At 44.1% G+C, this 27,334-nt stretch overlaps 2 protein-coding genes across 15 annotated transcripts in view; one reads left to right on the forward strand and one right to left on the reverse strand.

Annotated features, from left to right (window-relative positions):
- ZNF655 (zinc finger protein 655) lies at window positions 1-18,575 on the reverse strand. Of its 12 annotated transcripts, none has more exons than XM_017886064.1 (6): window positions 18,132-18,223; window positions 16,203-16,365; window positions 14,926-15,011; window positions 14,356-14,482; window positions 4,646-4,750; window positions 1-4,195 (listed from the first exon to the last, which is right to left on the reverse strand). In XM_017886064.1, the coding sequence occupies exons 2-6, from the start codon at window positions 16,336-16,338 to the stop codon at window positions 2,856-2,858; spliced, it is 1,794 nt and encodes a 597-aa protein (XP_017741553.1). In that variant the 5' UTR covers window positions 16,339-16,365; window positions 18,132-18,223; the 3' UTR covers window positions 1-2,855. The 12 variants fall into 12 exon arrangements, 11 of the variants coding, with proteins under 11 accessions (XP_017741553.1, XP_017741554.1, XP_017741557.1 ...); XM_017886065.1 differs by having other exon boundaries at window positions 17,903-18,134; XM_017886068.1 differs by lacking the exon at window positions 14,926-15,011.
- The window catches only part of ZBED8L (ZBED8 like), a 13,090-nt gene continuing 4,182 nt past the window's right edge, over window positions 18,427-27,334 (forward strand). The window contains exon 1 of one of the 3 annotated variants that reach the window (XM_017886078.1): window positions 18,427-18,611. The gene's annotated coding sequence lies outside the window, so the exon portion shown is untranslated. The other 2 variants (XM_017886077.1, XM_017886075.1) reach the window with 2 other exon arrangements.

Genomic DNA, 27,334 nt, shown 5'->3' on the forward strand with positions numbered 1-27,334 from the left:
TTCTCAGAATAACAAACACACCTTTATTCAAGTGGAAGTACAAAAGCACATTCCTAAACCAAATGCATACATGTGATTTTTACATATTCTGCTTTTTAGGGATTACATAATCCTGTTTCAGTCACCACAGGTGACTACTGGTCTCTATACATAAGGGTATACATGTTTGATAGGAAAAAACACATGCATTTTTCATTTGCTTTTACATTTAGATCAATTCATTTATATATCAATTTCATTTAGATTCCTACCTTGCCTTGATGAGATCCTATTCCTGCTGATGGCAAAGAAGTAAAATATAGTGGCAGAACTATCCTAGAGGTTAGCCATAGGAAGATTATAGAGTGAGCAATATATTTTTATATATTTGTTGAGGGTCCCTACTGAATATTATTAACACTGAACTATGAAAGCCTCAATTGCTGGACTGACAACAAGAATTTTAAACAACATCTGTCTCACTCACAAAATGTTATAAAGCTTAAGACAGAAAAATACAAAATGTTTTGACATTACCTAAAGAATCATGAACTCTTGTTAGGTATATGATGGTGGCCCTGAACTTGAGCCAGCATCTGTAATCACTTTTATCAATCAAAAAGCCATGTTCTTTTATATAGCCTGTAGACTATTAAAATACAAAAATGTGGCAATGGATAAACAACTATACACAAAGCCCTCACACTTCAAATACTGTCCTGGATTGATGAGGGGGGAGCAGAATTCAAACATTTCTCTGCAATCCTAATGGTTAAAATTTTACCAGGAACAGACCTGCCACTCTCTTGAAACACTGTCTCTGAGATTAACATAAGCACAGCATCATCTCTGTTGGAAGGCTACGTTCCCTTATGATGCTGATTTTTGTGTGTGTGTGTTTTATTACTTATTTTTTTATTTTTTTGAGACAGAGTCCCGCTCTGTCACCCAGGCTGGAGTGCAGTGGCGCGATCTCAGCTCACTGCAACCTCCGCCTCCCAGGTTCAGGCAGTTCTCCTGCCTCAGCCTCCTGAGTAGCTGGGATTACAGGCGCACGACACCACGCCCGGCTAATTTTTGTATTTTTAGTACAGACGGGGTTTCACCAAGTTGGCCAGGATGGTCTGGATCGCCTGACCTCGTGATCCACCTGCCTCAGCCTCCCAAAGTGCTGGGATTACAGGTGTGAGCCACCGCGCCCGGCCTGTGTATCTTCTTTATGTTTACCCTACCAAAAGCAGACCTGAGCATTTTGCTGGCCTGAGAGGTATATAAAAGAACTCTAAGCTTAGGCATGCAGAATAGGCACTGGATGAATGTAGTGAGGCTACCAGGAGTCTTGCTGGCTCCCTGATGTCCTTATCATCTCTCTTCTTCGCAGACTGTGGATGCACGTAAGACAGCTAAAACCTTGGGCATCATTTGAAAATGTCTGGCTGCCTGCTACAATCTCAGGAGAGAGAATCCTTCATACTTATAATTGGACTGGATATATTTTCAATCCAATTATTTTTCTAAAAAAGATGCTTCGCTTTAGGAAATAAGACACCATACCAGCAACATCAAGTAGGTATGGAATACTTGCTGGTGAAACGCTTAAAATTAGGAAACTTCTAAATCTTCTAAAGGTGCTTAAGAGAATGCAGAAGTTAATCAACATGAATCCAAGTGTTGTGGCTGTAAAGCAATATGACATAGGATTCCTAGTAAAGAGTAGGCCTAAGAGTTGGTTTTGGAGAGAACTTAGGCCAAGAACAGCAGAAAAAGCTAAATGAGCTACTTATGTCGATGTGTTTTAATACTGGTGCATTAGCAGTATCTTACGGAAGTTGTGAACACTAAGAACCAATTTCAAAAAAAAAAAAAAATGTTTATAGGGCATATTAAAATAAAAACAGCTTATATGAGTTCTATAAATAAAATAGGCCCGGCACAGTGACTCATGCCTGCAACCCCAGCACTTTGGGAGGACAGGTGGGAGGATCGCTTGAGGCCAGGAGTTCAAGACCAGCCTGGGCAACAAAGCAGGACCCATCTCTGCTCTTTTTAGTATCAAAATTATAATAAAAAAGTAAAAATAACCGTACCTACTTAGAATACATATTAAATAAAGGAACTCCATGAGAAAATGGCACTGCATTTACCAAGTCAACCCTAGATTTTGTGCAATGAAAAGATTGGGACTACATATTAACAATTTCATAAACAAATAATCAACAATTTTCTCTCCATTTCGATGTTGGGTAAAGCCTGAAATGTGGTGTCAAGTTTTTCCATTTGCATTACATCAAATTCTTGTCTACTACGGATATTCTGATATGTATGACAAAGACTAAACTCCTATTGAAAGATTTGCCATTTACTACACCCAAATAAGTTATCTTAGGTATAAATTCTTTGATGTTGAATGAGTGTTGGGTTATGACTGAATCTCCTCACACACATACATGTTTATTACATTTATAATATTTTTGCATGGCATGAATTTGATACTAAACAAGGTAGTTTCTTTGACTGATGGCTTTTTCACATTTACTGCAGCAATGGAATTTTATTCCCGTGTGAATTATCTGAATGTGACTAAGATATGAAAATATTAACAGCATGAAAAATTTACCACATTCAATACATTTATAAGATTTCTCACTGGTATAGATTTGCAGGAGTCAATTAGGAGTTTAACACTAATACCTTTTCTTCATTCGTCACATTCAGACGGTTTCCCTCTGGTGTGAATTATCTGATGCTGAGCAATGGTTGAGCTATGACTGAAGGTTTTACCACATGCAGTACATACATGATTTCTCCCTGGTGTGAACGCTCAGATGCTGAATGAAGCCTGAATTTGACTAAATGTCTTCCCATCTTCATTACATTCATGAGTTCTCTTTGGTATGAATGCTCTGATGTTGAACCAGGTGTGCTCTCTGACTGGAGTTCTTTTCCCATACATCACAATCAAAGGCTTTCTGTCTGGTGAGGACTTCTTGTTGCAGGATAAGATCTGAGCTATGACTGAAACTGCCCTCATACTCATTACATTCATATGATTTCTCTTTCCTATGCATTTTGTGATGCTGAATAAGGCATGAGGTTTGACTGAAAGCTTTTCCACATTCATTACATTCATGCGCTTTCTCTCCTGTGTGAATTCTTTGATGCTGAATAAGATGTGAATTCAATCTGAAGTCTTTTCCACATTCATTACACGTATAGGGCTTTTCTCTGAAATGAATTCCTTGTTGTTTAATATATGCCAACCCATATTCATCATACTCATAGGCTTTCTCTTCATGATGGACCCTCTGATGTTCAAGTAGGTATGAAGTATGGCAGAAGTCACTGCCACATATAGTACACTTACAGGGCATCTCTTTGTGAATTTTCTGATGTTGAGTAAGGTGGACACTACGACTGAAGACTCTTTCACAACTGCTACATTTGTAAGATTTGGCTCTGGTGTGAATTTTCTTGTGCTGAATTATGCCTGAGCTTGGACTACAGGATTTATCAGACGCTTCACAGGATTTATCAGATGCTTCACATTTGTAAGGTTTTTCTCTAGTGTGTATTCTTTTATGTCGACTAAGACTTGAGCTCTGACTGAAAGACTTCTCACATTCTTTACATTTGTAGGGCTTCTCTCTAGTATGGATTCTCTGATGTCTAGTAAGGGCTGAACTCTGATGGAAAATTTTCCCACATACATCACATTTATAGGATTTCTCAGTGTTAGGGATGCTCTCCCATTTATTAAGGTGGGAAAGATCCATTAAGCTTTCCTTACATTCACTACTCTGAAAATCCTGTGTTAGATTTATATGTTCATGTTTACCAGAGGCTGAATTCTGGCTGAAGCTCATGTCGTACTTATCACTGTCATCGGTATTCTGTATTCTAAGAACTCTCTGATCCGCATCAATAGTAGAGTCCAGACTGAAGCTTTTCTCGGGTTCATTACATTCATTGTTCTTCTCACTGGTGAAGGTTTCCTTGCTGATTGTTATTTGCCTAAACTCTCTCTCCAGGTACAGAAATTTCCTTAGAATTTCCTGAAGCCTTTCTAATCTGTCCTCAGACTTATACACTTCTCTAGTCTCAGGAACTTGGGTAATATCGTGTTTGAGTCTTCCTACTCTCACTTTGTACGAATGTACTTCTTCCGAAATTTTCTGCTTAGGAATCAACAGCTTGTTTTCTTCTCTGGTCTCTCCATCTGATACAATATATAAATAGAAAATGCAAATGTAATCTGTACCCTGTGCTTAGGAAAAGAAAACTCAGATGAGAAAACTAAACAATGTAGTATCTACAAGGACAAGAAAAGTTTATTTCCTCTGAAAAACAGGCACAAAATCTCAACAGCAGAAGTAAGGGCATAAACAGGAGCAGTGAGGTAAAACAGCGGACATGTTCAGCAGAGTAAGGAGATAACAGGGAAACAGTTGAAAGAATTTTAGATAAGCAACTTCATTGGGGGTCTAGTACGACATATGCACGGGTACTAAACAAATGGGAAGGGTCAGCCTAACTGAAGGGAAAAGGAAGGAACTCTCCATGCTAGGACACACACAGAGCTCTTCATTCTGAGTGCCAAAGCAGCTACAACTTGGCTGAACAACTGAACTTTACTTCCCTACTAATTGATTGATTCTGCCTTACTCACCTGAGCAGTCACCTCTTAAGACTTCTCTAGTCTTAGTCTCCAGATCAAAGACCTGTAGATCCTGTTCCAGCTGGGAGATCCCATCAGGCTTGGAAATTGGAAATCCTGCTCATAGAGAAGGAAATGGAATGTGGCGATGTATCCCCAGGTCCTACACCAGTCACTTTTTCTTTTAATTAATGATTAAGAGAGAGAGGTCAATTCTGAGAAGGCATTAATTAGGAAGGCCTGGAGAGTGAAGAGGGCAAAGATCGTCTACAAGGAGCTCAGATTTGTGCTCTAGAGAGATGTGTGTTAAGGGGCAAGTTGATGACTTGGGAGCAGAAGGATTCATTTAAATATTATTCAGACAACAGAATGTGTGCATGGGTTTGTCTTCACAGAAGTTATCATTATCGCTCTCCATCTGTTACCTAAAGATTAATCTTCGGATTAGATCTGGTCTACAAGTATCAAAACGGAGGTCATCAAAATATAATTCTGCTGGACTGGAGAAAGGTGAAACTCAAGCACCTGCTGCATGCCTGCATGGTTAGCTAACCTGTAGCAAGAGAATCAGTGAAAACTAAATAAATATTCTAAGGACCAATCTCAAGAAACAATTTGTTTCAGTGCACATAAGAAAAAAAAGAGTAATATGACACATTCTTACCCATTAGGAATGTAGTATTTATTCGATAAACATTTATGAAGTGCCTCCTCTATGCAAAGCATGCAGGGGATAAAGAGGCCAAGAAGGTCCCTTCCCTTGAGGACCTCACACTCTACACAGAAACAGCTCTAAACAACTAACTACAATAAAATATAGAGAGTAAAGTGCAATCAGTGCATCTTCACATAAAACAGTCCTTCTATGGCTTGCACAATGCAATGCTTGGATATAAATCTCTTTTAAAGCTAAAGCAACATGCAGTCAGCTTCCAAGGAGACAGAATTTTAATACTATTAGTATCAAAGGGCAGTTTTTGTATTTGTCCATCCCAGAAAGCTTCTAATAGCACACATACAAGGTCTGGCTCAAGTCCCTCATCTCCAAAAACCTTTCTCTTCATTTACTGAATGTGTACCAAATTTATTAGTTGCTCCTCTTATCCTGACATGTCATATATAATGGTGTTTACATAGATTTTTTTAAAGTGGTTTCAGGCATTATCACTCATACTTGATTTATAAATTCTTTGATAGAAGGGACCAGGTATCTTGTACTTCTTTTCATTAATTTACTTAACAGCTACTTATTGAGTGCCAACTCTGTGCGCCCAAGCATCAATGTATTAATAGCCACCCAATTTTATAAAAAGGGCACTGGGATTGGAAAATATGAAGAGCTGACAGCTGCCCCGAAGATTCCACGTGAGAGCCTATGAGCAAGGAGATCAGAATAGATAGAAGAAAAGTATTTACTGTGTTTCTGAAATCCTGCTGGACATTTAGAGTCAGTTCTCCTTGTGGACATTTATTTAATTAAGGTCCACCATGTCAAATGAAATCATTTCAGAAGTTTAAAAAGTAAAGTTAGTGTAACATGAAGCAGCAATCAATATTGTTCTCAGAATTCCAATAACATAATTTGCAACTTTTAACTGAGATATTTAAGGTGTCTCTCGATATTTGGTAACTGAAAGAAATTCTGGCTGTTTACTCCATATCTACACTTAAAACACAAATGCACAATCAAAAAGGTGGTCTTGATGTAGGATGAGGGGTTTGATTTTAGACATCTGTTTAACGTAATGTAGGAAGGTGTAAGAGAAAATGCCCAGCAGATGAGTATGCAAAGGCATACAGAGTGATAAAATGGACTTCAGAGAGTAAGAAGGGAAAAGGTGGGAGAAGGGACAAGGGATAAAAAACTACATATTAGGCACATATTAGGCACAACGTACACTATTCCAGTGACAGGTGCACTAAAATCTCAAAATTCACCACTATGTGATATAATTCATCCATGTAACAAAAAACCACTTGTACCCCTAACACTACTGAAATAACTTTAAAAAAAAAAAAAAGAGAAAACACTGAGCAGGCACAGATACAATATCACAGTTTAGAAGAGAGAACAGGGTATCATGAGTATCATCAAAATATTAAGTTTTACCAAGTACTTGGTAGGTGCAAAGTACCGTGCCAAGAGCTCTCTAGGTTTTCACTCATTTAATACCACAAATTTAAAAGGTAGAAACTATTATTATAGCCATTTTACAGATGGGAACACTAAGATTCACAGAGGTTAAGTAGCTTGCCCAAGGTTACAATAACTGGTAATGCTTAGTTTTCAAACCTGTACAGTCTTATTTCAAAACCTAGCCTTTAAACAATCTGCTGGTAAAAAAAAAAAAAAAAAAAAAAAAAAAAAAAAAAAAAATTATGATTTTGCCTCCTAACAAGCCCTGAAAATAAATAAATAAATAATGACTGTGGACAAAATCCATCCCTTCTTCCAAATTACACACAGAAAGAACGTGTAAGTTTTCTTGCCACTAGCCTAAATGCCTGTTTCCTAAATTTAACTCAAAACTTTGCTTTCAAAATATGTACTTGCTTTACATTTTCCTGTTTAAAATTAATGTATTAAAACCTTTTGATTTTATTTAAATCCTGAGTTTTCTAATATGATTTATAAAATATTGAGTGAAGTAAAAGGTAATAATACAAACAACAGAGAAAAAGTGATTAGAATAATATACGGTAAGCCAGGAGCCTAAATAATTGGGAGTTGTAGAAGTGCTACTTAAAAGGGATCTATGGCTGGGCACAGAAGCTCACATCTGTAACCCCAGCACTTTGGGAGGCCAAGACGGACAGGTCGCTTCAGCCCAAGAGTCTGAGACCAGCCTGGGCAACATACTGAGATCCCATCTCTACAAAAAATACAAAAATTAGCCAGGCATGGTGGCACATGCCTGTAGTCCCAGCTACTTGGGAGGCAGAGGCAGAATGAATCCCTTGAGCTCAGAAGGTCGAGGCTGCAGTGAGCTGAGATCAATCACACCATTGTACTCCAGCCTGGGTGAGAGTGAGATCCTGTCAGTCAGTCAGTCAATCAACCAATAAACCAATCAACGGGATCTATGTACCAGGCATGGTGGCTCACACATGTAATCCCAGCACTTTGACAGGCCAAGGCAGGAGGATCTCATGAGCTCAGGAATTTGAGACCTGACTGAGGAACATAGACTTCGTCGCTACAAAAAATTAAAATTAAAAATTAAAAGTGATCTAAAAGATGATTTATTATCAAGGAAATGCAAATCCCTTTACAATAAAAACACAAACCCTGGCCAGGCGCGGTGACTCACGCCTGTAATCCTAGCACTTTGGGAGGCCGAGGCGGGCAGATCACGAGGTCAGGAGATCGAGACCATACTGGCTAACACGGTGAAACCCCGTCTCTACTAAAAATACCAAAAGTTAGCCAGGCATAGTGGCGAGTGCCTGTAGTCCCAGCTACCCAGGAGGCTGAGGCAGGAGAATCGCTTGAACCCAGGAGGCGGAGGTTGCAGTGAGCTGAGATCGCGCCACTGCACTCTAGCCTGGGCGACAGAGTGAGACTCCATTTCAAAAAAACAAAACAAAACAAAAAAAAAATGCAAACCCCTAGGCAATAGTCCAAACAATAATCAATTTGTGGCAACTCCACTATAAATAAATAATTGGAACACACTCCTAAAATTTTTATTTGTATTTAAAAATCTGGTCTATAGCTTGTATCACTTGCTGTTCTTTCCAAAATATTAAAGTTACTAGCACAAGCCAGGTACTTAATTTTTTTTTTTTTTATGGGGGAGTATGGAGTTACCCAGGCTGGAGTACAATGACACAATCTTGGCTCGCTGCAACCTCCACCTCCCGGGTTCAAGTGATTCTCCAGCCTCAGCCTCCTGGGTAGCTGGAATCACAGGCACATACCACCACGCCTGGCTAATTTTTGTATTTTTAGTAGAGACGGGGTTTCACCATGTTGGTCAGGCTGGTCTCGAACTCCTGACCTTGTGATCCGCCCATCTCACCCTCCCAAAGTGCTGGGATTACAGGCGTGAGCCACCACACCCAGTACAAGCCAGGTACTTATATGCATAATCAAATTCAATCCTGTACAACCCAGAAGGTAGACATTGTTTTTCATGTTTTATAAATGAAGAAAATGAGTGTCAGATTAAATAATTTGCTCAACATACTGGAACTCAAGTTTGATCCTATAGTTTATATTATTTCCAACCTACCATACTGCCTATCAAAGAAAGCATTAGTAGCAGGTTCTCTTGACACTGATGTGAATGCTTTTTTTTTTTCTTTTTTTTGAGACAGAGTCTCACTCTGTCACCCAGGCTGGAGTGCAATGGCACAATCTCAGCTCACTGCAACCTCCAGCTCTTGGGTTCAAGCGATTCTTCTGCCTCGGCCTCCAGAGTAGCTGAGATTACTGGCATGTACCACTATGCCCAGCTAATTTTATTTTTAGTAGAGACGGAGTTTCTCCATGTTGGTCAGGCTGGTCTCGAACTCCCAACCTCAGATGATCTGCCCGCCTAGGCCTCCCATCCCTGGGATTACAGGCATGAGCCACCACGCCCGGCCGACTATACTTTCAAAATAGGCACTTGCTTTACATTTTTCCCGTTTAAAATTAACGTATTAAAACCTTTTGATTTTAAGGCTGGATGTGGATCACGTGAGGCCAAGAATTCAAGACCAGCCTGACCAACATGGCAAAACCCCATTTCTACTAAAAATACAAAAATTAGCTGGGTATGGTGGTGCATGCCTGTAGTCTCAGCTACTCTGGAGGTTGAGGTACAAGAATAGCTTTGGGCCTGGGAGGTGGAGGTTGCAGTGAGCTGACATTGTGCCACCACACTCCAGCCTGAGCGACAGAGCAAGCCTCTTGTCTCAAAAAAAAAAAAAGATTTTATTTAAATCTTGAGAGTTTTCTAATAAAATTTATTTTAATCTGGTCTTCAAAAATAACAGTTAAAGCCGAGCGTGGTATTGGCTCACATGTGTAATCCCAGGACTTTGGGGAGCTGAGGCAGGCAGATCACTTGAGCACAGGAGTTCAACAGCCTGGGTAACAGCTAAACACCTTCTTTACTAAAAATAGAAAAAAATTACACTGTGGTACAGGCCTATATGCCCCACTACGCAGAAGGCTGAGGTAGGAGGATCACCTGAGCCTGGGGGGAAGTCCAGGCTGCAGTGAGCTGTTATTTTGCCACTGTATTCCAGCCTGGGAGACAAGAGGAGACCCTGTCTCAAAAATAATAGTAATAATATTTAAAATCTGCCGTATTATATGGTTTGCTGCTTTTACTACAGCTATGCTTTTAGTCATCTGAAAGTTTCACGCTTTTCTTCTTGGTCCTTAATACACAAATAATATCTCTCCTCAGCAATATCATTCTTTTGTAGATACCTGCTGGACTGGAATGTGTCCCTAGAGAGTTTTACTTTTTGAATGCATGTCCTTTCTGGTACCAAACTATAAACTGGCCTGTCTGTCCAATTTGTCATGGTATTTTGAATTTTTCTTGTCATCAGAGTACACACAACTCATCAAAAATATTAAAAACTTCACGTGTAGTTGAACTTACTGTCCTAAAGGCACAAAGTAGCGAAAAAGTGCAGGGGCTTCAGAGGCAGATCTGGTCCCAATCCTCTCACTGATCCTGCAAAGATCACTGAACTTTTCTGAGCCTCAGTTTCCTCAGATATAAAATAGGAGTAGTATCATCTGCTCACAGGATTATGGTAAGGATTACGTGAGATATATGTATCTCATTTAATTTATATATATAGTATACCGCCTTATAGCCCACAGCACACAAAACACACACACACATACAACTCGTCGCTATGTCCTGTGTGCTGTGTGTGTGGTGTGATACACACATATCTATAGCACCCAATAACATATTGGCTGTTCAATAAATATTAAATAGCTGTGACAATGGAAAACATTCTGTGCAAAATCACTGTAATCCTTCATGACATCAAGTTAAAAAAAGCAGAGTATGTGCCAAACATTCCCAATCTATTGACCCAGTTAGTATCAACTAGAATTTTAACAAGCATGTTTCTGAGGCCAACATCTAATAGGGCACCCGCCACACTGACCCATGTGAAAAGCAACCGGTCCCCTTTCTTGGTCTTAATCTCCCACACTAAGTAACAGGTAACTTCCCTATGGATAGTGACCTACAAGCAAATTGTTCATCATCAATGGAGTATGTTCCTTTTTAAATTATGTGGTAATGAAAACTACTTATTACCGACTTCTTTACTCAGCTATTTGTACTCTGTATATTTACTACCACATAGTGGAAGCACTTAAGCAAAGGACCAACGTTCTGATGTCTGTGACAAATACAATCTGGAGGCCGGGCGCAGTGCCTAACACCTGTAATTCCAGCACTTTGGGAGGCCGAGGCAGGCAGATCACGAGGTCAGGAGATCGAGACCATCCTGGCTAAGAAGATGAACTCCGTCTTTACTAAAAATACAACAAAAAATTAGCTGGGCATGGTGGTGGGCGCCTGTAGTCCCAGCCACTCGGGAGGCTGAGGCAGGAGAATGGTGTGAACCTGGGAAGCGGAGCTTGCAGTGAGCCGAGATCACGCCACTGCATATCCAGCCTGGGCGACAGAGCGACACTCCGTCTCAAAAACAAAACAAAACAAAATACAATCTGGAGCTCCTGCCATGAGAAAATGATGTAAACTGGAAAGCAGGACTGAATTATAAAGTCTTGGCAGGGCGTAGTGGCTCACGACTGTAATCCTAGCACTGTGGGAGGCTGACACGGGCAGATCACAAGGTCAGGAGATTGAGACCATCCTGGCTAACATGGTGAAACCCCGTCTCTACTAAAAGTACAAAAAAATTAGTCAGGCGTGGTGGTGAGTGCCTGTAGTCCCAGCTACTTGGGAGGCCGAGGCAGGAGAACGGCATGAACCCAGGAGGCGGAGCTTGCAGTGAGTTGAGATGGTGCCACTGCACTCCAGCCTGGGCAACAGAGCGAGACTCCGTCTCAAAAAAAAAAAAAAAAAAAAAGTCTCACAACCCCAAAAAGGTAAATTAATGAATTTATAAACTTAACCCAGTTGTGTCAGAGGTTGCACATTTTTTTTGTTAAAAATCAGACCTTGGTGATGACCTTGAGCAGCAGGATATAAATAATTCCTGCAAGCTTAGTGTTCCAATAATGGAACTCTAGGCATAAATAAGTTAAATTTCAGATGAAGTTTGCTGAATCCACAAATATGAAAATGACTTCCCAATGACTGTAAAAATAACTGCTAAGGAGATGCTGCTAACTTGATCACAAAAGCAAGATGAGTAGAAGGGTCTCTTACATCATGCGTGTATATGTCTCTTGTATGTGTAAGTGTGCATGCATGTGGAGTGTGCATGCAGAGATAAGAGAGGAAATGGGATAAAGTTCAGTCTATAGCATACTATGCTATTAGACTCCATTAAACTGCTACAAAGTTTCTTTACTTCAAAAAGTAGACAGGTTAACTGTTGGAAACTCTGTAATTATTAGACAAAATTAACAGTACTTTACAATTATATGTATATCACTTTACAGTTTACAAAGTTATTAAGTAGATATTCATTTTGATGTGCTGAAATAAATTTAACTTCTTTGCCCTCCCTTCTCCCCTCCATCAAGGACAGAGTAAGGAACACTTAATCAGGAAAGGCAATATAAACACATCAATCTGTACAGAACCACAAAGAATAAAGGGGAGGAAGGTAGGACCTTGAAGAGGGCCATAGGGACTTCAAGGAAGGAGGAAACCAGAATGTTAAACATGAGGAAAGTCCAGGGTTCACAGGAGAGTTAGGCACCATACGGGGCAGGTTGTGTTTGCCACATAAAAGGAGGGACACACAGTGTAAGTTTCACATTCTAAAATAATATGAAAAAACCATAACTGAAGAGCTGAAGCTGGAATTTCTGGTTTCTCACAACACAAGTAGATGATGACCACAAACCATGGTGTCTGAATGAACTGAGTTCAAAACGCATCTGGTTGCAACAGAGGGCTTCCTTGGACCCTAACATTAGAAATTAAACACAGGTAATTTGAGGAGCTGCGATTTTACACAGTGGTGGCATCCTGGGGAGCTTCTATTCCATCAGTCAAGTTTAATATCTCACAATCGTGGAAAAGGAGTTTCCGAGCAGGGACGAGCAATATCGATGGGAAGCCGATACTTGGGCCATCTCTTGGAGATTCCTGCTGTAAGGATGGCAAGTGTTTCTCCAGAGAAAGCACTTGCCTGGGTATGACTCAGGGCCGGGCAGGAATTCACACTATGAATCCGGGTGGTGGGAAGGCGGAGAAGTATGCCTACAAAGATTAAAGAGCCGGGAATGGAAAACACACTAAAAACTGTCCCAGTGGGCAGGCTGCCTCCCCACAGATAAGAAGACCTTGAATCCTGAGCATAATCAGGGAGATGAAGCAATGCCCTGGATGCCACCAGCATAGACAAAGCCAACAGAAAAAAAAGAAAATAAAACGCGTGATTCAGTATTGACACACACAAAAAGAAGAGTGCAGAAGCAAGCAAGAAACTGAAGAAAAAGGAGGCCGGGTGCGGTGGCTCATGCCTGTAATTCCAGCACTTTGGGAGGCCGAGGAGGATGGATCACTTGAGGTCAAGAGTTCAAGATCAGCCTAACCAGCACGGTGAAACTCCGTCTCCTCTAAAAATACAAAATTAGCTGGACGTGGTGGCCCACGCCTGTAATCCCAGCTACTTGGGAGGCTGAGGCAGGAGAATCGCTTGAACCCAGGAGGCAGAGGTTGTAGTGAGCTGAGATTGCGCCATTGCATTCCAGCCTGGGCAACAAGAGTGAAACTGTCTAAAAACAAAATTAAATTAAAAATATAATATAAAAAATAAACTAAAGAGAAAGGAACAATGCTCACACCAAGGGAGCTGCCGACAAACCCTACTGATGCTTCCCGGCAGCACTACAGCTTGCCTAATCCCAGCTTCCTACTATACCTTTCAAAATGACAATGGAGAGACATGAGTTAAGCGTTGACCCCACCTCAGTGTGGGGTAAAGGTCTGAGATTTCTGCTGCCCTAGGTGCGGTTACGTTGGATTACCATTCTGGGTGACTCACTGAAATGTACTCACAGTGAGTCATGCCTTCAAATGACATCTCAAGTTCTGCCTGCTTGGAGATACGTCTGGGGATCTTAAGGGGTGAGGGACTACTCAGTAAGAAGGAATTTAGCCTGTCTTTTTAAATGGCATTTCTTTTTCCTGGAAAAATGGGAAATTCTCCAATTCTCCAATACAGGGACACAGAGATACCAAAGAGGAAAGTGTCCGGTTGGAGGTTGGGAGGCCACCCTGGGGTCTCTCCTACAAAAATGGAAGAGAGAAGAAGAGTGAGAAATCAAGCAAAGCACAAGAAAGTTTCCCTTTGCTAAAAGGGAACAGATGCCCCACAATGGCCAGAAACATGAACTGGGGATGAGGAGGAGAATGTCTCCTCTTGGCACCCCCAAACAAACCTTAATTATCCCTCCCAGAGAAGATGACGTGAAAGATAAGGATTCAGAGGTTCTAAGATCTGGAATCTAAGCCACACTCTACAGACCTTCTCAGAGACCTTATACTTAGGAAGAAACAAGAAAGTAAAGAAATTCAAATAGATAAACGGAATAATAAGGAAGTCCTTACCCAGTGAGACCACGTTCCCATAATTCTCTAACATCACTTCTCTGTAGAGGTCCCTCTGAACAGGGTCCAGGTATCCCCATTCCTCTCGAGTAAGGTGCACAGCCACATCCTCGAATGTCACAAACTCCTGAAATAACACATCCTGGCTGCTCTGAGGAATAGAACACTGTAGCACCATGGCCAGAGAATGAAGATCATAGAGAGGGAATGAGAACATGGTAGCATCATGGCCAGTGAATGAAGATCACAGAGAGGGTATCCAGTATGTACTTACGTTGAGGAGGAGGGAGAACAAATTAGAACCTATGGAATAAAGCCCATAACACTTAAACATCTAATAAGCACCCGTCACACAACCATGGACAAAGAAAAAACAGAGTTTGCTCATGGTACTGGGGAGATGGGAAGTTGGTTTATGTGAAGTCCAGGTCTCTGAAGAGGATCAATTCCCAAACTGGATTCTGCTATTGAAAAAAATTCCAGGCAAGGTCTACAGATGGGATGAGTGAGAGGCCACACTCCATCAGTAGCAATAGTCCCTGAGGAAAAGCAGAGGGTTCCTCAGCTCACCTGGTACCTGGCTGTCAAGAGCGCAGCTGCCTGGTCTCCTGGGCTTCCCTCACGGGGAAGAGCAGGCACCTGGGGAACAGGTGGAGCTGAGGGAGGAGAAAGGAGTGAAGGGTAAGAGCAGCCCTTTCCCAGGGCTCCCTTTCAGAGGAGGCCTCTCCAGCCCAAGGGGTGTCAGTAGGACCCTCCTCAATACTCTAGCAAAACCAATGAACATTTTTTAGGTATTGGGTGTGTCTATTCTGCTTTGTCTCAGTACTTGCGTGCCTTATGCAAGTTTAGACCTGTGATACAGGATTTTCTTAGGAAAGTTTGTATTTCACTTTATTTTCATCAGATGACAGTCCTCTTATAGAGGAGTAAGACTATACCTGTTTTGCAGATGGGCAAAGCAAAGCATCAAGACTTGTGGGGACTTGTCCTGGGCTAGGGTTATTTAGCAGACTTCTGACCCTTTCCAGGCACTGTTTTAGACACTTGATAACCCTTTCTCTTGTGAATGGGCATTGTCTCACCAATGTGTAAGGCCCCCAAGAACAAAAAAGGGTCATCTGTTTCCTCGAAATCTTCTCTACAGTCCCACAATCCCCCACAGCACTCTACACATTGTGGCACTTGATCTGTGTGGGTGACACACAAGTTATTTCAGGCACTAGGGTTAACCACAGGCAATCTAAGACACAGCTCTTACAAAACAAAGGAAGAAAAAGACCAACCTACCTATACCATACAGAAAAGTGTGACTGCGTAGTCAAAATACAGTATATATACATTCATACAGGCATTGTGTTCAACCAAGGAATTAAATGGTTGCTTCCTTGACCAAATTTAGTCTAGTCACAAAAAACTGCAGTTATAACAGAATGGATGGCAGGTGACAAAGCAAAGAAAAACTAAGTGAAGGGAACAGGGGAAGGAAAGGTCCTGAATCTAAGAGGAAGTGAGAGCCAGGAAAGGACTGTGAGATGTGGCAAAAGCAGCATATTTTAGAAATCATTCCGGATGTGAGAACTGGGATGAAGTGAAGGTTGCCTGAAGGAAAAACCACCGCAGCTAGTAAGTAGCCATCACTCTACTTATTTAAGAAAGATGAGCTGTCCTCAATAAAAGGGCTCAGACTAGGACTGAACTGAGTCACATCTGCCCCCTCTTTCATTCCTCTCTCTAGGGACCACGTTCTTATTCCAGTTCTTGGCCTCTCTCACACCAGGCCCAGGAGCCCCCTCGGGAGCCCCTCCACACTCCCACTCTCCCGGACAGAAGTGCTGTCTCTGCCTTACCCCCAGCGAGTCCCTGTTCCATGTCGGTGTCCTGCACAAACTGAGGCTCTGGGGACAGACACTCAGACTGGGTCTCCAAAGACTGAAACTGGACCCTTGGTGACCCTGCTGCTTCCTGGGCTGGTATTTCCTCCATCACTGCTCTGGAGGACAATGACCATCACTGCAAGGTGAGATTAAGAGAAATTACTGTAATAAGTTAAAACATTTCATCATTTTATATCATCAGGCTTTGCAAAATATCTTACACACTGTGGATATTCAATAAAAATTAGTTGATAATGATTAACCACCCTAAATAAGTAACAGAAAAATGGGGCCAGGTGCAGTGGCCTGTAATCCCAGCACTTTGGGAGGCTGAGGCGGGACGATCACTTGAGGTCAGGAGTTTGAGACCAGCCTGATCAACATGGTGCAACTTCATCTCTACTAAAAATACAAAAATGAGCCAGCATGCTGGTACGGGTCTGTAATCCCAGCTATTTGGGAGGCTGAGGCAGGAGAATTGCTTGAATCCAGAAGGCGTACATTGTAGTGAGCCAAGATCTCACCACTGCACTCCAACCTGGGTAACAGAGTGAGACTCCATCTCAAAAAAAAAATTAAAGAAAAGAAAAAGAAATATGGATATGCTTCAGCTTTAAACACTTAAGAACCAAATCATACGATCCAAGTATGGAGGAGTCTCTAATTTGGAATTCGTAGCATTAAAAAAAATCAACACAGTACAATTCAATAGTGTAAAACTTTCCGTGGAAAGTTTAAAATATTTAAAATTGGCCACGTGTAGTGGCTCGAGCCTGTAATCCCAACACTTTGGGAGGCCCAGATGGGTGGATCCCTTAAGCTCAGGAGTTCCAGACCATCCTGGACAACACGGCGAAACCCCAACTCTACAAAAAATTAAAATAAATAGTCAAGCGTGGTGGCCCAGGCCTGTAGTTCCAGCTACTCCAAAGGCCAAGGCAGGAGAATCGCTTGAGCTTGGGAGGTAGAGGCTGCAGTGAGCTATGACTGCGCCACTGCACTCCAGCCCGTATGACAGCATGACAGCCCGTCTCAAACAAAATATTTAAAATTCACAATTTTCTTGGAGGCTTAAGTTGGTGCCCAGAGAAAAACGCTAGTTATAATTACTCATTTTAATTCTGTTTTAGTAGAGATGGGAGTTTCCCTATGTCGTCCAGGTTGGACTGGAACTCCTGGCCTCAAGCAATCCTCCCACCTCGGCCTCCCAAACTGCGGGGATTACAGGCGTGAACCACCGTGACAGGCCCGCGTTTACGTAAATAAACTCATAAATAAATAAATAAATAAATATAAATAAATAAAAAAAAAACAGCAGGCCCCTTAGGAATGTCTTGGTAACACCCTCAGCCCACTCTGATTTACTAAACGAGCTTGGCAAATAAAACTCCACTTCTGGGGCAGGCCCTTCGCTAACTCAGACCAGCTAGGCCAGTCTTTTCCCGCAATCCTGAGAGCAACGCAAGGGAAAAGCTGCGATTCGAACAGGTTTGAACTGCGTCCTTCAGGCCCAAGGACGCATGAGGGTGCCGTCCCCCTCCCACCACTCTCGCCCTGGGCCCTCGCCGGGCTCCCAGCTCGGTCCTCAGAAGGCCTTGCCCGGCGCTGCCCTCCTCCCACTTCCCTTTTAGGCCAAGGCAAAGTCCCAAAAGAACCAGGGGGGCCATACAGACCAGCTCGCACCAGGGCACGGTCGCCGGCTCCTGACCGCGGGCCCTAGGTCCGCGAGGTGAATGAACCCGGGCTGAAGAGAAACAGGCCCTCCTCGCACCCGGGCCTCCGCGCACTCTCGGGGAAGCAAACCACCGTCGGCCGCGGACGGACGCCGCCTCCTTCTACTCCCGTGAAGGCGAAACAAGCGGCTACCCCACTGCGACCCCAGAACGGCTTCCGTGTACTCACCGAGGGGAGGGGCGGGCCTGGCAGCTGTCCTGTCACCTACACACCCGCGCTCCGGGCCACCACAGCTTCTCCCGGGCCGCTCTAGATAGCCCGGAGGCCAGCGCTTCTCGGTAGCACTTCCGGCAACGGAGTGCAGGGCCCCGAATGAGGGCCCCCTCACCCCGCCGCGGCATGAGGGTCCCGGATGTGGGTAAAAGCCCAGGATGAGGGTCCCGGATGTGACTAAGGGCCCCGGATGTGAGTGAGGGCCCCGGATGAGGAACTCGGATGAGGAGGTGGGCCCGCGCGTGCAGGCTTCAGAGGCTAGTTTTCGCAGCTTTTCCACGTCTTTTTCCGGTCCTACCGCCCTCCATCCTAACTCACTGGGCTTCTCTAGCCGTTATACCAGCAATGACTGCGACCAATGTTGGGAAAGCGCTCCCGGGGCCTCTCCCTGACGCCAGCCCACCCTTGAGACTCGGAGGCGGCCCGACCCTATGGGTGCGTGTCGTGGGGTGAGGAGGAATGGCCGACCTAATGGTCCCGCTTCTGTGAGTAGCACAGGGGTGCCTGCTCACAGTGTGGTACAACGCTGACTCGTAGAAGGCGAGGATTGCGGGGCCTGGGTGAGATGGGACCCAGTAAGTCGTGGGATCGAAATCTACTCAGTAGGTCCTTGGGGAAAGCGGGGACGGGAGGGGAGATGAGCAGATTGGAATGGAACCGAGAGAGACTGAGACTGATGGTTGCGCCCCTGGTGGGAAGACAAAAATCTATGCAGAAACAGGGATAGGCAAAAGCATAGTGCACGGGCAGGACAGGCAGAGCGCCAGGACAGAAACTCTTAGGACATTGTGACCCCTTGCTGATCCTGGATCCTTAAAGGATGTGTCTTGTGGATGGAGCTAATCTGCAAGGCATAGGCAAGCGTCTTAGAGAATCCAAAAAGTGATTTGGAAGGAACTTCAGCTATTACTACTTTGTTTAAGCAAATCAAATGCTATTCTTTAATGTTACTTGAGATTTCAAATTAAATACAAGAAAACCTGAAGTGTGGCACTTTATATATTTTTTCAAATTGTATCAGCTTCTTGGAGATTCTGATATTCCTTTGCTCTCTTTCCCCCTAAGTATCGACCTAACCTGAATTCATACTATGACACAGTCTCTCTAATCTGCAGTACCCGTCACAGTGGAGTCAGGATCAGAGAAGGAAAATACACGGCTTAGTCCATTTCATGCTGGAGAGCTCCAATTAGAAACTTTTCCTTGTGTTGAATAGAAATACACCCCTGGTGATGTCTAGCTATTGTTCCTATTGATAGGTCCCGAGGACAATAGATGACACAGTACTTCCTCCTCTTCATAACAGCTATTTTAATATGCTAGGAGAGCTAAAGGTTTGGAGTTATTTCCTGAGTTGCTGTTTCCCCACCTCGGAACCCTTCACAGGTTGTACCTATTAGCAAAGTGATGGGAAACCATTTCAGCAGCAGAGGTGAGTGAGCTATGGCAGTGAGGCACATTGCGTCCAAGTTTTAGCTGACTCGGGCTGTTGGCTCCAGTGAGAGGACCGCAAAAGGCACTCACTTAAAGAGGCCACTTCCCACCAATACTCATCAAAACATAACAAAGAGTCCTAAGAAACAGCAGCTACTATTTTGCTTTTGAGCAAAATTTTCTTTTAACAGTTTGCCAGATGACACCGGTGGAAACAACTCAGAAAGTTGTTATCTTTTTTCTTTTTTGTTTTGTTGTTGTTGAGACAGAGTCTTGCTCTGTCGCCCAGGCTGGAGTGCAGTGGCATGATCTCAGCTCACTGCAACCTCCAGCTCCCGGGGTCAAGCGATTTCCCTGCCTCAGCCTTCAGAGTAGCTGGGATTACAGGTGGGTGCCACCACACCCGGCTAATTTTTGTATTTTTAGTACAGATGGGGTTTGACCAGGCTGGTCTCAAACTCCTGACCTCAGGTGATCCACCCGCCTTGGCCTCCCGAAGTGCTGGGATTACAGGTGTGAGCCACCGCACCTAGCCTATTTTGTTTTTTTAGTGCAAATTAACAAACTGATTCTAAAGTTTATATGGAAATGCTAAGGATTTAGAATTGCCAAAACAATTTTGAAAAAGAATAAAATTGGAATACTTGTATACTTTTAAGATTTTTTCCTAAAGCTATAGTAATCAAGATGATATGGTATCAGCATAAAGATAGACAAATAGATCAATAGAGCAGAACAGAAAGTCCAAAAATATCAGGGTGAATTTCTTAAAGAAGAAAAAAGTCCAGAAATAGACCCAGATACATACAATAGCTGTTTTATAAATTACTAAGGTAGGCTGGGCGTGGTGGCTCAAGCTTGTAATCCCAGCACTTTGGGAGGCCGAGACGGGTGGATCACGAGGTCAGGAGATCGAGACCATCCTGGCTAACACGGTGAAACCCCGTCTCTACTAAAAAATACAAAAACTAGCCGGGCGAGGTGGCGGGGCGCCTGTAGTCCCAGCTACTCGGGAGGCTGAGGCAGGAGAATGGCGTAAACCCGGGAGGCGGAGCTTGCAGTGAGCTGAGATCTGGCCACTGCACTCCAGCCTGGGCAACAGAGCGAGACTCCGTCTCAAAAAAATAAAATAAAATAAAAAATAAAATAAAATAAATTACTAAGGTAATTCTGCATCTGGCTAAGCTGAAAATTAGGCCAAGGATCTGTTTATAACAGTGACAGTAATGCAAAGGAGACCAATTGTGCATACTCGGCAGGTCCCCTGAGTCAAAGTCGTGGCTCATACAGGAAAAGGGTGGGATCCTGAGACCTGTTCTCTGTCACAGTGTAGTCTGCAGGAACTTTACCCAACCATCATGATGGTCCACATATTTATGACAAATGCTAATAGTACCCAGTGGGCAGCAAGTGACAAGGGTCATAGATATCCTAGTAAGACTTCTTACTAAGGCAGTACAGAAACCTGAAGATATGGGCACTTACCAAATGGATGAAGTTTTGGTGGGGTCCAGTGGTTTGGGGACATCACCCAAAGGTAAAAGGAATTTGTTCCACCTTGCACCCTCTAATCCCAAAGAAATTGGTACAGGTCCTGGTGGGACCCTTTGGATTTGGGAGGTAGTGTATTCTGCACCTGAGAAAACTGTTCCAACACATGTATTAGGTGACCTAAAAGGCTTCTACTTTTTATTTTTTTATTTTATTTTATTTTCTTGACATGGAGGCTTGCTCTGTAGCCCAGGCTGGAGTTCAGTGCCATGATCTTGGCTCACTGCAATCTCCACTTTCTGGATTCAAGCAATTCTTCTGCCTCAGCCTCCCTAGTAGCTGGGATTACAGGTGCCCGCCATCACGCCCAACATTTTTGTATTTTAGTAGAAGAGGGGTTTCACCATGTTGGCCAGGCTGATCTTGAACTCCTGACCTCAAGCAATCCTCCCTCAGCCTCCCAAAGTGCTGGGATTACAGGCGTGAGCCACTATGCCTGGCAGCTTCCACTTTTTATTGAGGCAAGAGAGAGCTCTATAGTAAATTCAAGCAACAGTGCAAGCTTACTTGCAAATTCATTGGTTCCAGAAATATCCTTGATGGATACAGGTGCTGTATGCAGTCGTTGGCAAACCCCAATAGGAGAGTGCATTTGTGTGCTAGGGCTCCCATAACAAAGTACCACAAACTGGGTGGCTTAAACAACAGAAATCTGTTGGTTCACAGTCTGGAGGCTACAAGTCAGAAATTAAGGTGTGGTTCCTATTGAGGCTGTGAGAAGCAATCTGTCCATGCCTCTCTCCTAGTTTCTGGGGGTTTGCTGGATGTCTTTTGCATTCCTTGTCTTTACCCAGTCTTTACCCTCATCTTCATTTGGCATTCTCCCTGCGTGCTACGTCCAAACTTCCCTTTTTTATGAGGATATCAGTCATTAGATGAGGGACCCACCGTAATGCGCTATGACCTCATCTTAAGTAATTACGTCTGCAACACTCCTGTTGCCAAATAAGATCACATTCTGAGGTATCGGGCTAGAACTTCAACATATTAATTGGGGATGAGGTGGAGGTACAATTCAACCTGTAATAGAGTCACAGCAGGCCGGGCGCAGCGGCTCACTCCTGTGATCCCAGCACTTCAGGAGGCTGAGGCGGGTGTATCACAAGGTCAGGAGATCGAGACCATCCTGGCTAACACGGTGAAACCCCATCTCCACTAAAAATACAAAAAATCAGCCAGGCGTGGTGGCGGGCGCCTGTAGTCCCAGCTACTCGGGAGGCTGAGGCAGGAGAATGGCGTGAACCCGGGAGGTGGAGCTTGCAGTGAGCTGAGATCACGCCACTGCACTCCAGTCTGGGCGACAGAGCGAGAATCCCTCTCAAAAAAAAAAAAAANGCTGAGGCGGGTGTATCACAAGGTCAGGAGATCGAGACCATCCTGGCTAACACGGTGAAACCCCATCTCCACTAAAAATACAAAAAATCAGCCAGGCGTGGTGGCGGGCGCCTGTAGTCCCAGCTACTCGGGAGGCTGAGGCAGGAGAATGGCGTGAACCCGGGAGGTGGAGCTTGCAGTGAGCTGAGATCACGCCACTGCACTCCAGTCTGGGCGACAGAGCGAGAATCCGTCTCAAAAAAAAAAAAAAAAAAAATCACAGCACAAATACCTAAGATTCTGGAGCAAGGTCATGCCTTCTAAGGCAAAAAAAAAACACGTTTGCAGGCTACCATGTCACTTACCTCTGCTCTACTGCCACCTCTCCCATAAACTTACACCTATGACCTTATAGAAGTTCCCTACAACTAACTGATGCAGACAGAAGAGCCTTGGCCTCTTCACAGATTGGAGATTGGGTCAGTTCACCATGTTGGCATCTTCCAGAAACAGACTGTTCCTTCATTCCAGCCCCACTTGAGTTGCCCTGAAGCATACTGGTGAAGAGAAATTACCTCAGTGAGCAATGGTACATTTGGTCACCCATGCCATATTTTGGAGGAGGTAGCCTAAGGTACGGATATGCATTGACTCCTGGGCAGTGATGAATGACTTGGCTTGTTGGTTAGGGACATCTTATTGTTTATGCAATAGGCTTATGAACAGAGCAGGGATAGAGGCTGTGTGTGGTCCCAACAATATGGGCTACCTCTTATTTTTTCTTTTTTCTTTTTTTTTTTGAGACAGAGTCTCGCCCTTTGCCCAGGCTGGAGTGCAGTGGTGTGATCTCGGCTCACTGCAGCCTCCTGGATTCAAGCAATTCTCCTGCCTCAGCCTCCCGAGTAGCTGGGACTACAGGCACATGCCACCATGCCCAGCTAATTTTTGTATTTTTAGTTGAGATGGGGTTTCACCATGTTGCTCAGGCTGGTCTCAAACTCCTGACCTTGTGATCTACCCACCTTGGCCTCCCAAAGTGCTGGGATTACAGGCGTGGGCCACCATGCCCGGCCAATATGGGCTACCTCTTACCAAGGCTGATGTAACTCCCACCATGGTGGAGTGTCCAGCCTGCCAGCATTGGAGACCAACACTCAGTCTTGGGGATACCAGCTACCACCAGGTTGAGTGCATCAGATCCCCTTTACCTTGGAATGGGCATCAGTTTGTTCTTACCAGAAATGATATATACTCTAAATGAGCTTATCTTCCCCAACTACTTTGCCTCCAGCAGTACCACCATCTGAGAGCTTACAGGGTGCTTTATCCATTGACATACCTGAAACTAAGGAACCCATTGATAGCCAAGGAGGTGTGACAGTGAACTCGAAGCTACAAAATTAATGGTGCATACTCATCATCCAGAAGCAGCTAGCCAGATAGGACTTTGGAATGGCCTGTTGAAGACTGGGCTAAATTGCCGACTAAGATGTAATGTCTTGCAAAGTTGGGAGCAGTTCTTCAGGATATGGTATATGCACTGATATGCATTGGGCCAAAATGGATATATAGTATTGTGTCTCCAGTAGGACTATGTGCATACAGGAGTAGCCTCTATTACTATCACACCCAGCCACTCACCTGTAGAATTTGTGCTTCCTAGCTCCGAAATCTGGAGCCAGCTGGGTTATGATTCTCATTTCCAGGAAGAACATTTCCTTTAGGAGACATTAAATTATTCCACTGAACTGAAAACAGAACACCACCAGGCCACTTTGAGTTTCTTGTGCCAGCAGGTCCATAGGCAAAGAAAGGAGTCGTTGTAGAGATGCCCACAATTCCTGCCACACACACACCATAAATACAAAATCATATACCCAGTCAGCTACATTCAGTAATCTGCCTTCCTGGATCCTTTAGGCACTTCAGTGTAGGAATGGGGACAGGGGTGGGGAGGAGAGACCATTTTAGACAAGAAAAATACAGTGCGTAGCAATGTAATGGCTCTTAGAGATGACTTGGAACACTGGAAGGAAATATGAGGATGTATCTGGAGGAATAAGTTCTGAGACTATGATGTCATCAAGGAGGACTATAGGTTAGAGGGCCAGCCAGTGATAAAGGAGCAAAGATTGGACTTGACGGTGCTGTAGGAGGAAAAAAAATATATATATATGGAGCAAAGACACACTCAAGTGGATTACTGAGAAGACTCATGGGGAAGTAGAAAATGGCAACCACAGCAAGATCAAACCCCAAAAGGAATGGAGCATTTGTCAGGGCCTAGAAGGTAATTCGGGATACCACGTAATCAGAGGCTCTGTAGCAGGTAGCAGTTCCTTTTGTGGGCTTTTCTCTTGTTGGGCTGTACCACAGACTTGCCCAGAACTTTGAGTCATGTCACAGCATTCAAGGTTTCAGTTACTGTTTTATAAAAGGTGAAGTTACGCTTGATCCAATCATTGAAGTCTTAATTATTACAATAACACTTGGACAGCAAAACCGCCTCAAATTCAACTTATTTCACCGTCGCTAATCTGAAAACTCCCTGGAAACATAAGGCAAACTCAGAATTTTATAACTATCTAGTGTTGGAAAGAACGTCTGTTGCCTATAGATCAAATATTTGAAAATACTGCCCATTCAACTGGCAATGCATACATCTCAAGAGACAACCTCTTGGTTTTGTGAAGCCATTTATTCTTGATCCTGTCTCCACCCTCGTTTCATTCAGCTCCTCTGCCACAGACAATCACTATTTTTATTGTAACTATTAAAATTATTGTCACCAAGAAAAATAGAAGGAACATATAAGTATCCGAGCAGGGCGGTATAAAAGGAAATTCGTCCCTTTTTCCCCACCCCACGCACCTCCTCGGAACGGACAAGCTGAGAACCAAGACCCCCAAACCCGGGATTAGAGCCCTACGCAGGAATGCAAAGTCCTCCCGCGATCCTAGAGAGGACCGCGAAGCGGAGCGCAGCTCCGGAAGGCGGGTGTGACGCACTTCCGGCTTTTGTGACGCTTTCCCTGGGTTCTGACGTCCGGGAGGCCTAGTTTTGTGCAGTGCTCCTGGTCCCCAAAGTCACAACGCCTTCTATCCCAGCACCCCAGACGTCTCCGGGCGGGGACAGAGTTGGACGTGCACGGCTGTGTCCTGCAATCCCCTCGCCACGACCGCCCTGGACGGAGTGGAAGCGGGTCCTTGCCCCCGTCCCTCGCGTCAGCCTCGGCGGTGGCAAGCGCTGTCCCTCAGCAGAGGCGTCCCTGGATACAGGTGGGAAGGGAACGAAGTTTTGGTTTCCGGATTGGAATGAGACACTCCTGGTACTGGGGAGAGGCGGTCTGCGTGTCCCTTCTGGACCCCTAGTCCTGGTTTTTTACCCCAAAGACGCGCGGACAAAATGACCCGTCGGATATCTGTGCTCCCCAGTTGTCCCCACTGGTTTTTCTTGTGGTGGGGAGTTTTTGGTTTCCTATGTACCCCGAGTTGTAAAATTCGGGCGATCTTACACGATACCAAGTGCCATTGGCGTTATAATTTTTTTTTTATTCGGATGGGCTTGTTAAGCTACAGTGTCCGCGGGTGATATGTTCACCCTCAAACCCACCACCCTTATGGTGGTGATTAGAGTGAAGGCCGGGCGCAGTGGCTCACGCCTGTAATCCAGCACTTTGGAAAGTCTAGGCGGGCGAATCACTTGAGGCCAGGAGTTCCAAGATCAGTCTTGCCTCCATAGTGAAACCCTGTCTCTACTAGAAATACAGAAAATTAGGCGTGGCAACACACGCCTGTAATCCCAGCTACTTGGGAGGCTGAGGCAGGAGAATCGCTTGAACCCGGGAGGTGGAGGTTGCAGTGAGCCGCGATCGTGTCACTGCACTCCAGCCTGGTGACAGAGTGAGACTGTCTCAAAAACAAACAAACAAAAAACGAACGTTTGAAGCCTAGAGAATAAAGAAGTGATTTGGATGTAATAGGGAAAGATTATTTACACTTCACCCTTTCAGTTTCAAGACTTCAGGAAGGGGCTTTTTGTTTGTTTGTTTTGTGTTTGTTTTGTGTGTGTGTGGTTTTTGTTTTTTTGGTTTGTTTTTTTTTTTTTTTTTTTTTGTGGTTTTGGTTTTTTTTATGAGATGGGAGTCTTGCTCTGTCACCCAGGCTGGAGTTCAGTGGCGCAATCTCGGCTGACTGCAATCTCCAGCGCCAGGGTTCAAGCTTTTCCTGCCTCAGCTTCCTGAGTAGCTGAGATTATAGGCGCCCGCCACCATGCCCGGCTGATTTTTGTACTTTTAGTAAAGACAGAGTTTCACCATGTTGGCCAGGCTGGTCTCGAACTCCGGACCTCAGGTGATCCGCCCGCCTTGGCCTCCCAAAGTGCTGGGATTACAGGCGTGAGCCACCGCACCCTGCCAGGAAGGGTTTTAAATGAGCAGTTTCAGGCATGGGAGGTTTTCAGTTGTGGGAAGTATCAGTGCTTTACACTGAGGGGTAAAGGAGAGAAGGAAATTTGTGGACAGTGCGGCAGACCGTTGGCGAATGGTACCAGTTCTGCCATTGATGTTCTTGGATGGAACACATAGACCCCCCAAGTCTCAAACGTGTCCTAAGTAAAATAGATTATCTCAAGGTCTTTTCTAATTTTGGAATTCACTGATAGACTGAATTTAACATTCAGCTGGGCAAAACCTACTGCCTCATGTTCATTTTCAGTTGTGCCATCAACATACAGAAAGTTACTTGCATTTTTGAGAGGCTAAGTGGTACCAAAGAAAAGATGGGGTTCGTTGTCCAGGTGCGGTGGCTCTCGCTTGTAATCCCAGCACTTTGGGAGGCCAAGGCGGATGGATCACGAGG

The sequence above is a fragment of the Rhinopithecus bieti genome, unplaced genomic scaffold (assembly GCF_001698545.2).
Source record: "Rhinopithecus bieti isolate Rb0 unplaced genomic scaffold, ASM169854v2 scaffold_14454, whole genome shotgun sequence".
NCBI lineage: Eukaryota > Metazoa > Chordata > Mammalia > Primates > Cercopithecidae > Rhinopithecus > Rhinopithecus bieti.

What these genes read in the sequence shown, in the direction of transcription:
- ZNF655 (XM_017886064.1), bottom strand. Translation starts at nt 16,338, where the DNA reads ATGGAGGAAATACCAGCCCAGGAAGCAGCAGGGTCACCAAGGGTCCAG. An exon ending in GGAACAGGGACTCGCTGGGG is followed by an intron (nt 15,012 to 16,202) that starts GTAAGGCAGAGA and finishes CTCCTCCCTCAG; the next exon opens with CTCCACCTGTTCCCCAGGTG. An exon ending in TCTTGACAGCCAGGTACCAG is followed by an intron (nt 14,483 to 14,925) that starts GTGAGCTGAGGA and finishes GTGTTATTTCAG; the next exon opens with GAGTTTGTGACATTCGAGGA.